Source organism: Rhincodon typus, chromosome 7, assembly GCF_021869965.1.
Source record: "Rhincodon typus isolate 14 chromosome 7, sRhiTyp1.1, whole genome shotgun sequence".
In the NCBI taxonomy this organism is placed as follows: Eukaryota; Metazoa; Chordata; class Chondrichthyes; order Orectolobiformes; family Rhincodontidae; genus Rhincodon; species Rhincodon typus.
Window position 1 is genome coordinate 16,612,427 of NC_063338.1, and position 15,348 is coordinate 16,627,774.

General features: G+C 41.5%; 1 protein-coding gene across 2 annotated transcripts in view; it reads left to right on the plus strand.

Annotated features, from left to right (window-relative positions):
* Positions 1–15,348, plus strand: part of nbeal1 (neurobeachin-like 1) — a 128,806-nt gene that overhangs the window by 100,591 nt on the left and 12,867 nt on the right. For both annotated transcript variants that reach the window (XM_048599007.1, XM_048599006.1), the window contains exons 40-46: positions 1,238–1,368; positions 2,195–2,304; positions 3,202–3,319; positions 3,498–3,595; positions 7,199–7,315; positions 7,828–7,917; positions 12,160–12,269. In XM_048599007.1, the coding sequence (XP_048454964.1) occupies positions 1,238–1,368; positions 2,195–2,304; positions 3,202–3,319; positions 3,498–3,595; positions 7,199–7,315; positions 7,828–7,917; positions 12,160–12,269 (774 nt within the window). The remainder of the gene's footprint in view (positions 1–1,237; positions 1,369–2,194; positions 2,305–3,201; positions 3,320–3,497; positions 3,596–7,198; positions 7,316–7,827; positions 7,918–12,159; positions 12,270–15,348) is intronic.

Below are 15,348 nucleotides of genomic sequence, written 5' to 3' on the forward strand. Positions count from 1 at the left end.
TTCAAATATCTTTTAAGAAGGAAGATGTTCCATTGCAAATGGTTTTGTTGATTTCATGGTGGTCTCTGTTATCTTGGGATTTCGGCATAGTGCATTGTTTAATATGTGGGGAAAAGGTTGTTCTAATGGTTTTACTGTGAGGCGTTTGGAGGACCTTTCATGGTGCTAGTCGTCATAACACTATCAGATATTGGCAACTGCATGCTTGGCATTATTTTGGATTTTATGCTTCTTTGGCTGCAATAATTTTGTAAATGCTGAAGGACTACTGCTGGGCACTAGTGACATTAGGACAACGGGGGGAAGAAAACTGACAGCAGTTCCCTGACGAGGCAGTTTCTACTCGCTGGACACAGGCTGAAAGATGTTGTAAATTCACATTTAATTTTTCAACCTGTCTTCCTTGGTGGGAAAGAAAGATGAAAGTGGTGTAAATAGCTAATTAATCGGTCTGACAAAGAATCATACCCAAAGTGTTAAACTATGTCTCCACGTAGCTGCTTTTCTGTTGACTTTTGAATTTCCAATATTTTCAGTGCTCTTTAAACACGGCTGTTGATGGATAACGGGAATGTCATGGTTTGCTATCTGTCCTCTGACTGTTGTAATGGTTGTCAATTGTGGTTGGATGTAGAGGTCTTACCACATGACCTCAACTACCCCAGCCCCACACTTCCAGCATTGATGCCTTGTTCTCGGGGCTCAATGCCCTTGGATTGCGACATGGATGATGGTTGCCCGTCAGTCAAGCAACCTTTGTAATCCTGTCTCCAATATCTAGTTAACTATAATCATTTAAGGAAATAATTTAATTTCTCTCGATTTGTTCTGTCTCATTATTCACAGTCGCATCCTGGGAATAATCTTCACCATTTCTCCCAAAAATTGATAATCTTGGAGAGTTGACAATCCAACCTGCAAGATGGATGGCCAATTTGTGAGATAATAGACTGACTTCAATTTACATTGTAGGAATGGTTGAAATCACTGCTGTGGGAGTGTTTGAGGGAAACAACAGGAATTCATTTAAGGGGAAGGCAGGTAAACACATGAAAAAGAAAGGGATAGAAATATACGCTGATGGAGTTAGAAGAAGAGGGATTGGAAGAGATGGGTGTGAATAATCAGCCTTTTGAGTCAAATGCCCTGTTTCTGTGTTGGAGTATTATATGGAACTTAGTGAACTGTAAACTTTATAACGTCCATTTATTCCATTTTGTGCTGTTTTATCTTCAAGATTCGATTGTGCGGATCGCCAATTCCATTCCATTCCTGCCACATGGCAGGCTCTCATGGAGAATCCCAATGATGTAAAAGAACTCATTCCTGAATTCTTCTACTTTCCAGAATTTCTAGAAAATCAGAACCGTAAGTATTTCAGCTGAGCTGGTACCGGAGGAGGGTTCTGCCTCTAACACTGCTTCTGATTGTTATTTAGAGATGTTGAGCAGATGCATACAAGCTTCTTATGTAATATGTGCTTCAGTTAAAAGATGAATATTTCCTGCTTAGCTCAGTAAGCTGTCAATAGTGTTTAGCCCTGTAACGTTTTTTCAGGCAATGAACAATTTTTGAATTTCAAGAATACTGCTAACTTTCTCGAGAATTCAGATTCTAATCTGTTGTTTTTCCCTCCCTGCTTAAAGACATATAGTTAACAATGCACAGTATATGGTGGACTCAAATATGCCCTAATTAGCATAAGCTTGTGTGAATGTGCCACCTTTTACTCCATGCAATAACCCATTGCTTTTCACAGGTCTCTAATCTTAGAAATTTATGTTATAATGGGCTTTTTGATGCATTGCTGGAGTGCACAAATCAAATGAAGTACTTTGTAAAGTAGCATACTTGTGAAGTAAAGGTAAAGTTGCCGTTGTCCCACAGGACCATAGGGCTGCTGTCCCACCAGAGAGAGGGAGAGAGAGATGTCTGGTGGTGGTTTAACCCGAGGGTCACCACGCCTCAGACAAGGGAAGAGGTTGAGAAGGAGAATCCTTTATGGTGACCTCAGCTGGTGCAGGAATTGAATCCAAGCTGTTGGAATCACTCTGCATCACAAACCAGCCACCCAACCAACTGAGCTAACCAACCCCCGCAAGTGCATCTCACAAAGGCACAATCTTATTTTGAGGTGTCTTGTCAACGGGCACTGATAGCTTGGACTAACACACATATTTCTCAACTATTAAAGAGCTGGATCTGGGACGTTTACAGATTTCCAAGGAGCGGGTTAATGACGTGATACTTCCGAGATGGGCCACATCACCTGAGGACTTCATCTACAAGCACAGGAAGGCCCTGGTGAGGGCTGCACCGCAGTCTATATGTTTTGCTGCATGATAAATATATGCAATATTCAAATCTTTAATTTTTAACTTTCCTATAACATATTTATGCTACATTTTCAGGGGCTATGTTTAGAATAGGCTGCCATCTGAACTGGCCCGATTAGTTCTATTTAGTTAAACTGATTAACATTAGTTTCAAAGTTGCCAGTTACAACAACATATAGTTTCCACTTGGTTGTGCAGCAATGGATGTCTTTATTTGCTGGTTTGCACCTCATTTAAGTGCACTGAATGCAAGGTCAAAGATGCATAAAGTAACAAAACAGAAAATGCTTAATAGAGCAGATAGCAACTGTGGAAGCACTGAAGTTTAGGATTTCTAGTCCCTGAAAGATCATTGATATGAAATGTTATCTTTCTTTTTATCTTTCCACTGATGCTACAAGACTTGCTGTGTATTCCAAACATTTTCTGTTTTTGGTTGCAGTATGTTTCTTTTTCAAATCCAAGACTTGATTTCACGTCAGATTGCCTCATGAGCAATTGAGGCTTTTTTAGTCTCCTCTGAGTGATGTGGGATTACAATCTGTAATGAGCACCAGTTGCTGTCTAAATGTAAACTGCAGGTTAGAGTGGAGCTAGAAACATCTGGGCAGAAAGTTGTCCAACAAAAGAAACATTCACATTATGCATCTTGATTACTGTAATAGCACTTCCTATTTTTGTGGCCATCACGTAGAGCCAACAAATCGTATTCATAAGTGGTGAGAACCAAATTAGAAAATTCCATTGATTTTTCTCATGACGTCTCACTCTTTCAATATAAGGCTTCAATAAAAAAGGGATTTAAGTGAGCTGCTATTAAGAGTTCTCAATGTTTCTCAGAGTTGCATTTTCCTCATTCCTTCAGGAGTCTGACTATGTGTCTGCCCATCTTCACGAGTGGATTGATCTGATATTTGGATATAAGCAAAGGGGACCAGATGCAGCCAAAGCACTAAATGTTTTCTATTATTGCACGTATGAAGGTAACTAACAATGTCCAGTGAATTGGCTATGTCTTGAAATTACCAGCTTTTCTGACTGGGCACCTTGTATTATAATTTCTTTTGGGTCAGATTGTTTCTTCTCATAAGTGTATGTTTTGTGGGGGGAAGAAAGTGCAACAAATGTAACAGGTGCAAATGTTATTGTGATGTTTTACAGGAGCTGTTGACCTAGATGCAGTCGCTGATGAGAAAGAACGAAAAGCACTGGAAGGGATGATCAGTAATTTTGGGCAGACTCCCTGTCAGCTCCTCAAGGTACTGTTTTATCATTCCACAATGTTGCAACAGCAACTTGCATTTATAAAGCATTTCTAACGTAGGCTAGTGATGTATTAATTTGCAAAGAATTCATTTCATCAGCGACCTCAAGACTTCCAGCTTTCTAGTTAGCTGAATTTCAGAGGAGCATAATCTGTCAAATATTTACACCGAGCCAAAGAACTGGATCTTAATTGGGGTGACCAGAAGCTTTGTCATAGAAATGTGTTTTAACGAGGGTCTTAGAGGGAGAGGTGCAGAGGTATAGGGAGGTAATTTCCATGTTAAAGAGCTTATGTAGCTCAAGGCATGGCCATCAAAAAAAAAAGCAGGGTCTCACAAGTGGCTTGTGCTGACTGATTTTGAGTTGGCGGAGAATGATAGAACAGGATGAGGTTGGAGTTGGAGAGAGGCAAGGCCTTGAAGAGATTTGAACCTCGGTGTAAAAATTTTATTGTTGAGATGTTGCTCATGCAGGAGCCGTTTATAGGTCAGAACACTTGGTGGGTAAAGGAACCATGGCCCAAGTTTAGATTTGAGACAGCAGAGTTCAACTTCAACTGGTTAGAAGCTCATCGGAATTGTGGAGTGTGGAGGTAACAAAAACAAGGATAAGAGTTTTAGCATATGGCTGGGGCAGGGCAAAATAAAGTCAAGCCAAGTCAAGATTTGGGGTTCTTCCTGATGCAGAGCATATGGTATCGGAAGCTGAACTTTGAGCCAGAATAGGATGCAGTGCAGGGGTCGAAATGTTTTAGTATTAGCTCTCTTCTTGAGATTTTCTCAAGGACACATATGTTGATATTTGAGGCTCCTTTTCAATTCCTGCAAACCCCTTTATTCGGTGATGCGCTCTCAGTAACATTGCCATTTGCATTTTTGTTGATGCACAGAACATTTGAATTCACACAGGAACAAAATTAGAAGAATGCCCTTGATGTTCATCACTACTCCACGAAACCTAATGCCACAATACATCAGCAAAACATCAATTTCCTAGACATTACAATATTTAAAGTAGCAAGCATAAGTTAACAACTATTTTCTAAATGTAATGGTGCACATTCCTACGCACAAAAAACCATAACTCTCATCGTTGTTTGCATGGACTGGTGAGGTCACAGTGAATTGTTTGCAAGATTGTCTCTAACACAGTCACTGTATCACAAATACCTCATACTGGAGAAGAATCTTTCAGATGTAATCATGCAAAAATGCATGTACTTATGAAATAAAATCATTTAGTATTAAATTATCCAATTTACACAGTGTTCAGTATGATCACATCAACTGCATTTTTCTCTTGACCTTCTAGAAGTTCCATATTAATTTGCAAAGAATTCATTTCATCAGCGACCTCAAGACTTCCAGCTTTCTAGTTAGCTGAATATTCTATTCATTAAAAGTTTAAAACTGCTCTTCTTTTTTTCTTTTTTATTCTTATGGAATGTGGGTGGCACTGACTAAGCCATCATTTATTGCTTGAGGAGGTACTAGATTTGTCCTGTCTTTGTGCACAGGGCATGAATATCTCAGCAATTTTCCACATTGTCAGGTAGATGGCAGTTTTGTATCAGAAAAGCTCAGCTACGGCTGTGGCTAGTTCTGGAGCCCACGACTTCAGTATTATTGCTAGAATGTTGTCAAAGCCCATAGGGGCTACGCTCTGAAAACTTGTGATTTCAAATAAGCCTGTTGGACTATAACCTGGTGTCATGACTTTTTCCACCTCAGTCCAACACTGGCACCTCTACATCATGGCTAAAGACCTAAGTAGAGACCAAAATGGATCATCTGCGCAGCACTTCTCACAGATCCTCACACCTCTTTGCAGTCCTTCTCCACTTTTGAAGCTTTACTTCCCTTTGCTGCCCCTCTCCTCTCTGCTGCCACTCTCCCCACTTTGTTGATTTTCTTTTTTCTCCCCTCCCCTCAGGTCCCTCTCTTCCTTTGCTGCCTCACTTTTGCTCAGTCATCCAGCTTTGCTTCCCTGCCCCCTACAGCTTATGGCCTTGCGACTTCTGTCCCATGTCCTCTGTTCCAGCAACCTTACTCACGGCTGCTACTTCCTTGTATGCTGCTCCTGTCTCAAGCTGTTTTCGTTTCCTGTTTTTGCTGCTGATAGACTCTCGAAAGAGAGCCAGCCTCTGGAGCAGCAGCTCCTCACACATTGTACCCATTCTGTTCACTGGGGACAACTTTTATCCAGTTGGTTTCCCCAGCGATTAAATTTTTCCAGGTGTTTTAGGGACTTTCAGAGACCAATCTGCCTGTGGACCCGATGTATTTTAAGTGTTGATGCAGAGCTTGCAACTAGTCTGGTTCAGATTCAAGCAGTGGCCAGGGAAGGGAATGTAATTATTAACACAGTTTGTGGTGTAGGTCAAAGACAATGACATCAGTCTTGCCAGTATTTGGAAAATGGTGGTTTATCCAGTACCAGACATCATACCGGCAGCCTGACAACAGTGGAGGGCTAAGAGATACAGGTGTCCATAAGGTGGATTTGGTGTCACCAGTGTACATGTGGAATATGAAGCATGTCATTGAGGTAGCACATAGATTAAAAAAAAAGGGTGGTTCCTTTCTTGGAGGGGACACCAAAGCAAGAAAGTTTTGGGCGAAGATTTGATCTGAGGCCACTACCATACTTTCTGTTCCACCCCCAGTTCACTTACTTTCTCATTATTTTTACTTGACCTTCACTATCTTCCTATCACTGTGTGAGAATGATCTCAGCATGCTCACACACCACTGTCTTAGAATTGAATAGAATTCCTACAGTGTGGAAGCAGGCCATTTGGCCCATCAAGTCCATACCAGCCTTCTGAAGAGCACCAAGACCCACCCCTACCCTATCCCTGTAACCCTGAATATCCCATGGCTAACATACCTAGCCTGCACACCCCTGGGCACTATGAGCAATTTAGCATGGCCAATCCACCTAACCTGCACATCTTTGGATTATGGGAGGAAACCAGAGCATCCAGAGGAAACTCTCACAGGCACAGGGAGAACATGCAAACTCCACACAGACACCTGCCCGAATGTGGAATCAAACCAGGGTCCCTGGCGCTGTGAGGTAGCAGTGCTAACCACTGAGCGTCTTATGGTCATTCAGACGCTGTAATAATGATGGAGCGTGAGCTTTAAGCATGGGAAAGATAGAATGTCTACCTTCAACCAAGTATTTCACAATCCATCTACAAGTGGCCTTAATTTTTAATGCAATATTTTTAAACTCGGGCAACAATACTCCACAGATTTTTCATAAGAAGCATAGATGTTTCACAAACTTAGAAATCAACCTGGAATGTCATTTGAAATCGCAGTAAGCAGAAGCAGCCAAAGCGCTGTTACATTAGCCATTCTGTTATAATTAATGTGTGCAGCAATAAAAATATTGCTGCATGAGAGATCGCATACATATTGGCACTGTCTTCTCTTTCTGAACAGGAGCACTTCATTCTGGTTAAAAAAACTGAGGAAAATAATCAGAATGAATTGAGTTCCTTTTTAGCACAGTGACATGGCTTTAGGAGCAAATGTATTCAGTTTGTTGTGCTAAGCGTTATCTAATCTGTTGTTACCATCTGTTAGGAGCCACATCCATGCAGGTTGTCGGCTGATGAAGCTTTGAAGCGACAGGCTAAAATGGACAACTGCCCACTGAATATCTTCCAGCACCTAACTGAGCTCAAGTCCTTCTTTGTGGAGGTAAATGTTGGAAACTTTATCAATTGTCTCAGGATGTTATCTATATAGGTAATTTTGATAGGTTTATTTTTGCCTTTCAGCTTTGATGATACATAAAAGGTTTCGAGCTAGTTCCATGATAATACTCACAAAGAAGATCAATTTTATGCACAGGATAGGACATTTATATAATTTGAATGCATCATTTGTTGAGTTTTGAATTCTGAGAGTTGGAGACAGATAAGAACCTGGAAACCATACTGGTCACCTTTAACCCATTAATGTCAAATGCTGCTGTCATTTGTAAGGAAATTTCACTCAGTAGATCCATTAACAAACCCAACAGAGGAGTTTGATCAGAAATTGTAATAAAGGATTTATATTTCAATCTGTGATTTTTAACATCCCTCAATATTGCTTGTCCCTGTGGGCTTTGTTTAAAAAAAGGTATCCTGAGAGTTATCACTCGTTCATTAATTCTCTGAAGAAACAACGAGTTTAATGGATTTTCGTTACCTTTTATTTCTCCGAAGGGAATCAGCGACATGGTTCCTATAGTGAAAGCAGTGGTGCCCAAAAGCCAGGCTCGCTCCTTCATGTCACAGGGAAGTCCTGACACCTTGGTAAGTCTTTTATTGCAACCCTCATGAGCACAATCTAACAACTAAGGACAGGAGCTGAAGAACGTGATAAACTAAATCTAAAAAAACAAAGAGCCCAATGATTTCTCATCCTGTGGGGTAGGTCAAAATAACAAAACTAATGCATAACCTGTAACGACTGAGCTGTGAGAGAAAACAGGAGAAACTTTGGCTCTTTGGGCGCTCCCTGGGTTACATACAGTGGCGATCAGAATGAAAATGCTACTGACCTGAACTGAACAGCGGTAGTGAGATGAGGCAGAATTTTCTCCTCCCTTCTATGATGTTAGTAATTGTGAGAAAAATGGGGAAGCTACTGAGAAAACATTTTAATAATCAGAATCTCGATGCTAAGAAAATGTTTTCCAATTTTCTCCTTGAGCTTTAAATGGTGATTTTAGAATCTCACTATTGAACGGTGACTACCTTTATTAGCAATGGAACAAAAACAAAGTTGCTGGAAAAGCTCAGCAGGTCTGGCAGCATCTGTGAAGGAAAAAACAGTTAACGTTTCGGGTCTGGAATTGTTGGCGTTGGCATTGGCAAGCCACCAGCCTCCCCACAGGATGTCTGCTGTCCAACCAGCGCTCACACCACTTCAGCTGTTAACACTTTACTTTGAAGCTTAGGGACTTGCATGCTCCTGTCTAGTCACTTACAATGCAGGGATACAAGCATCTCATGCATGTATACAGCATGCATCTTATGGCTGTCAGCTTAATTTCTTTGCCCTTGTTTGCTGTGTACTTAGCACAGAAGCTGGCATCTTCCAACTAAAAAGCAATGTGAAGCAGACAGATGGAGAGCAGGCAGCTTGTCACGATGTTGAGCTCTAATCAGTCAAGTGGATGAACACGTTGTATGCCACAGTGCTAAGTCAGCGTCAGAACCACAGCATGTGACAGCATTTACAATGGTAAACGAGCTTCAAGCAAATGGCCATATGCGAAAACTGAAGGGGGATCAGTCCTGAATGTGGTGAAGGAGGACTACAGTCGGTCAGGGGACTGCCACAGTCAGTTGGGTGGGTGGGGGAGGCAATCTGCCACTGTTGGCCAGCGGGGTGGGGGGTGGGGGTGGGGTGAGGGTGAGGGGAGCTGCCGCAGTCAGTCATCCTATTCTAATGCAGTCGGGTGGACATGGTCAGTCCTGCAGGTTAAGTGCAACCGCTTTGGGGATTACACATAGATCAGTGGGGGTGCTGTGGAGACATCCAGTTTTTCCTGCAACGATACAAAGGAGGAGTTAAATATAATGGAGGAACAGTCAACAGTGATGCATCAACAGGAGCTGTCCCCAGCGAGTGAGTGGGTAATGGAGCGGGCATGAAAAGTCAGTAGTTGGAGAGGATGAGTTGGAGTGGACATTGAGTGGACATGATGCTGCAATAGTGAAAGTTTTGTTCCATAAGCCCTGGGGAGGGGCATATGCAGTAGTAGAGTGAGTGTCAGCATTGGCAATGCAAGTGTGAGGTAGCAGAGAAGAGGTGGTGGCTGTTACCATTACAGAGCTCGGAAGACCATTGACCTTCCTCTTGCACTGCTGGGTGACCTGCTTCATCAGGGTCACTACTCTGAACCGGGTTGAAATCTGTATCTAAGCTGACTATCTCTGATGGCATGACCTCTCTTGTCAGCCAGCAGGGAAAAAGATTTCCATCCTCCCCCCATCTTGTTCACCAATACTTCCAAGTCCCTGTTGCAAAGAATAGAGAGTGAATTTCCTGTCTTCTGGGCCATGTCTTTGTTGCTAACAGTCAAACAGTACAGTGTGAGGGCCAACTCCTGGCTGGCAGTGTCTCAAAGTGTGCAGCTGAGTTTTAAACATGGCACAGCAACATGTATACCAGAAACTTACAGCTGCGGCAAGTACTTATGCCTGCTAGACTGAACATTTTCCCAAGAAAGTGCCTGAGACATAGTTGAATAGTTAATGAGATGAAGAATGCAAGATTGAATGAGAAAGATCACTCCAAGCCAGAGTGGACTGAGCACCATGAATCTCACTCAACCAAACACTTCAACAGGAAATGGAAAAATCCACCCAAGGTGTTCAATCTCTCACATTTAGAACTGATGCCTAGAAAATAAACTTTGCACGGTGATTCAAGTAGGGTAGTGGAAATGTAATGGAGTTAATGAAGAAGCAATTGATTGCTACAGTGGGATTTGAGGTTCTTTTTAGATGAACCTATAATAAATAGGTGAAATAACTTCCCCTATCGCATTTGTGGTAATAGTTAAACAACCCTCAAAATCACACTTCAGTTATCTCTATTTAAAAGCCTTGAAATGTTGCATGAAGCAGTAAATGTCTAAAAGAATCTATGTTCAATAGTAATCTGCATTTCTCAACAACTTTAACATTTTAAACTATTCAAAGGTATTGTAAAGAAGTATTAGCAAGCAAAGTGTGACGCTCAGGCACAGGTAGAGATATTAGGACAGATGACCAAAAGCTTCCTCAAAGTGGTCTGTTTTAAAAAGCATCTTAACAGAATAGAGTGAGATTGAGGGAGGGAATTCCAGAGCTTGGGGCTGAGGTGGGCTGAAAGAATAGTCAGCAATAATGGACTGATGAAAATCAGGAATGCACAAGTTGGATTTGTTCATTTCTGGAATTTTGGATGGGTGGATTCAACCCAAACCTGAACTCGGAAAAGAACCTACCTTTCAACTGTCTTCACTCTCCTCACTCCACCCTCCAGTGCCACTCACGTGGGTCACCTGCTGTTACCAGGGATGGAACAATAAGAGTGGGAAATCTCAAGTAAGTTTTGCAAAGTCTGGCCAGTCTTCACTTGAGACTTTCTGCCTCAGATTAGCATTACATCCTGTCAGCTACTGGAGAAAAGAATGATTCCAAAAGGAAATGGAGAATGCTATAGGAGCAGTGGAGGGTGCAAGTATGTATATCAGTAATGAGTACTGACCTGAATTGGTGTTGGGTGGGGAAGAAGAGGTAAAGATTAGCATGGTGAATTAATGTTGGACAATTGTCAGGAGTGAGTGGAAGTCAGGAAAGGAGTAAATATTTGCCTCTTAGAACCTGGAATCAAAAAAGCTATGACTGATAAAAAGCCAAGCAGGTTGACTGTGGAAGGCTTTGCAAAGTGTCAGATATTGGGGAGAGCACAATGACCTATCTAAAATGTTAATTGCATTTATTGTCCACAAGCTTCACCTTGTGTAACAAGTGCTAGTGCCATTCTGGAAAATTGGCTCCAAGTTTAATGTTGATGAGTGGAATGCAGCCTTTTGTTTTAATATGTCAAAGGAGTTTATATTTTACAAATAAACAAAAAAAACTTGTGTTTTGAGGGAGCTAGTTTAAAGCTGTCCAATCCAGGGGTTTTCAAACTCGCTATCTCCAGTGATGTTGTGGTACAAGCAATGCCTTATTCCTTTGTACAGGATACTATTCATTTTTGACCTGTTACACTTAAACGGATGCTGTCGAATCTTAGCAGCAGTCTTGGTCTGCTACATAGTATTGTCAGCCTGCCTTTCAAAAAGAATCACAACTACGATCACAACTGATTCCAAAACTTGGTGCACAGATCAAGAGATTTCTGGTTGTGATTTCTGAGCGTTTATTTAGATATTGGACAGAAAAAGGTATGCTGTGTACCAAATCCAAATTAAAAACCTCAAAACTGTCAGTTCGACCAAAAGGTTAATGAAAACTGGGACTACAACTCTCACAAAATCTTCAACAGCAATAAACCACTCTAACAGTACATTGGATATATTGTAGAGAAATACAAACAATGTAACATAACATTAACAATGTGTAGAAAATACAATACCATGGGCTGATGAAAGCATCATTGACACTCCTTCGCTTCTGCCTACCTTTCGGGAGCATTTAATTGCGTGCACTTAACATAGTTGGAGCTATTATCTGCATCATTAAGGGGTGTCACCAGATGTTCAATGTGTAACGTAGAATGGTTGTAGCCAAATGTATTCTTCAAATATCTGTGGAACTGTTTAGTAATTCCTCAAGGCACAACAAGTGATTCTTCACTATTTGTTGAAAAATAATGTTCAATAGAATGAGGCTGAAATAAATGTAGAAGCTTGATTTATCATTTGTTCTTTATAGAGTAATGTGTGTGTTTACTTGATGGTATCTCAATTCCTGTACTATGCTTGTACGTGGGGCAGTATGATGCAGGTTTCACCAGACCATCTCTTAAGTGCCTGTGCTTTGGATCTCTAGGTGACTTTGAGTCAGAATTGCCTGATGGGAACTCATGGATGGCTGCCTTATGATAAAAATATTTCCAACTACTTCACGTTCTCCCGGGATCCAACAGTAACTAATTCAAAGTAAGTAATTTTTATCCAGTTGAGTGCTGATCACACTAATTTGAGGTTGCAGTGCGTGCATCTACAAACAATATATTTCAGAGCAGGAGACAGGAGGAATAATGGGCAGGCACTTAAATGAACAGAACTCAACCGATAAATATCTGCTTTGGGTCTGTGCTGTGCTCTTAACTGTGTATTAACCACTTAAATGATGGAATAGTGATTGTTATATCCAAGTTTGGCAATGACAGGAAGGTAGATGTAAACATTGTTGGTCAGAAGCACCAAATTACAAGGAAAATTTAGTAGACTGGGTAAAACTGTGGCAAATGGATATCAATGTTAGCAAATGTGAACTCATCAAGTTTGGACCTAAGAGTGAAAACCGTGTACTTATAAAATAGTGAAAAGCTGGAAACAGTAGAGGAACAAAGAGCCTTGGGGGATTTCCAGGACATGAATCACTGAAGCTCCATGAGCAGTTATGGAAAAATGATGGCAAAAGCTATTAAAACATAAGAACTAGGAGCAGGAGTAGGCCATCTGGCCCTTTGAGCCTGCCCTGCCATTTAATAAGATCATGGCTGATCTTTTTGAGACTCAGCTCCACTTACCCGCCCACTCACCATAACCCTTAATTCCTTTACTGTTCAAAAATTTATCTAGCCTTGCCTTAAAAACATTCAGCGAGGTAGCTTCAACCGCTTCACTGGGCAGGGAATTCCACAGATTCACAACCCTTTGGGTGAAGAAGTTCCTCCTGACCTCAGTCCTACATCTGCTTCTCTTTATTTTGAGGCGATGCCCTCTAGTCCTAGTTTCACCTGCGAGCAGAAACAACCTCCCTGCCTCCACCTTATCTATTCCCTTCATAATCTTATATGTTTCTGTAAGATTTCCCCTCATTCTTCTGAATTCCAATGAGTATAATCCCAGCCTACTCAGTCTCTCCTCATAATCCCAACCCTCTCAACTCTGGAATCAACCGAGTGAATCTCCTCCGCACCCCCTCCAGTGCTAGTATATCTCTTCTCAAGTAAAGAGACCAAAACTGCACACAGTACTCCAGGTGTGGCCTCACCAGGACCCTATACAGCTGCAGCATAGCCTCCCTGCTTTTAAACTCCATCCCTCTAGCAATGGCAGACAAAATTCCATTTGTCTTTTTAATTACCTGCTGCACCTGCAATCCTACTTTTAGCGATTCATGCAGAAGGATACCCAAGTCTCTCTGCACAGCAGCGTGCTGCAATTTTTTACCATTTAAAACATAGTCTATTCTGCTGTTATTCCTACCAAAATGGATGACCTCACACTTATCAACATTGTACTCCATCTGCCAGACCTTTGCCCACTCACTTAGACTATCTATATCCCTCTGCAGACTTTCAGTGTCTTCTGCACACTTTGCTCTACCACTCAACTTAGTGTCATCTGCAAATTTTGACACACCACGCTTAGTCCCCAACTCCAAATCAACTATGTAAATTGTAAACAATTGCTGTCCCAACACTGATCCCTGAGGCACACCACTAGCCACTGACCGCCAACCAGAAAAACACCCATTTACCCCTACTCTTTGCTCTCTACTGGTCAACCAATCCTCTATCCATGCCAATACATTACCTGTAATACCATGCAACTTTATGTTGTGTAGCAGCCTTTGGTGTGGCACCTTGTCAAATGCCTTCTGGAAATCCAGATACACCACATCCATAGGTTCCCCATTGTCCACCATGCAAGTAATGTCCTTAAAGAATTCCACCAAATTAGTTAAACATGACCTATCCTTCATGAACCCATGCTGGGTGTTCCCAATGGGACTTATAGCTAAAGGAAAGAAATCATGCTTCAGCTATGCAAAGTTCTGGTTAGACTACACCTGGAGTCTCTGTGGGCACCACACTTTAGGAGGGATATATTGACTCTGTAAGACGTGTATCTGAGATTGATCAGAATTATATATAGACTGTAACGATTGAATTCCAATGCGAGATTAAATAAATTAGGGTTGTAGTCCCTGGAATTTAGAAGGTTCAGGGGTAATTTGATCCAAGTTTCAGAATATTAAGGAGGATGGATAAGGTAAATATAAACTATTTCTGCTGACTGGGGAATCTAGGACTAAAGGACAGTCTAATAGTTAAAAATTGCCCTTTGAGGAGTGAAGCTAGGAAACACCCAAACACACACAGGTAGCGTGGAACTCTCTCCCACAAAGTGTAGTTGGTGCTACATCAATTAATTTTAAATATGAGCTCAATAAAGTTTTGTTGATCAAAAACATTGAGATATAGGCAAAATCAAGTATCTGGAGTTAGGTCACCCAGTGATAGAATAGACTGAGTTAAATGTCCTTTCCTGTTCCCATGTTCTTTGTATTTGGTGTAACCTCTTACTAATTAGCTTGCCATCATGTTACAGCACAATCATAGAATGTATTAAAATTGTATGATCCTTAACAATGGTCCTTCCTATCAGTCCAACCTGCCAGTTAAGAGGTAGAATACATTGTGGAAAGAGGCCATTCAGCCCATCAAGTCTGCACCAACCCTCCAAAGAGGATCCCAACCAGACCCCAAAATTATCATGGCTAATCCACCCAGCCTGCACACCTCATGATAGTCCGAGCAGTTTAACATGGCTAATTTACCTAAACTGTTCACCGAAACTGAAACACCTGGCGGAAACCCATGTAGACATGGGGAGAACGTGCAAACCCCACACAGACCATCCCAAAGGCTAGAATCGAACCCAGGTCCCTGGTGCTGTGGGGCAGCAGTGCTAATCACAGAGCCACTGTGCCACCGGTGTTTGTTCTAGACTTATTTTCTTCATATCCTTAATACACTCCTTGATATCAGTATTGTCTTCAATGTCTGAACATGCATGGTTTGATAGTGATTAAAAAATATCGAGACAGTGTGGATTAATGTGGGCAGTGTTCAGAAATCAAACACTCGAAGATTCAAGATCGCTGAGCTATTTTCTCTTGAGTAGAAGAGGTGAAAAGGGTAATTTGAAAATCAGAGATAGCAAGAACTGCAGATGCTGGAGTCAGAGTCAATACAGTGTGGAGCTGGAAGAACACAGCAGG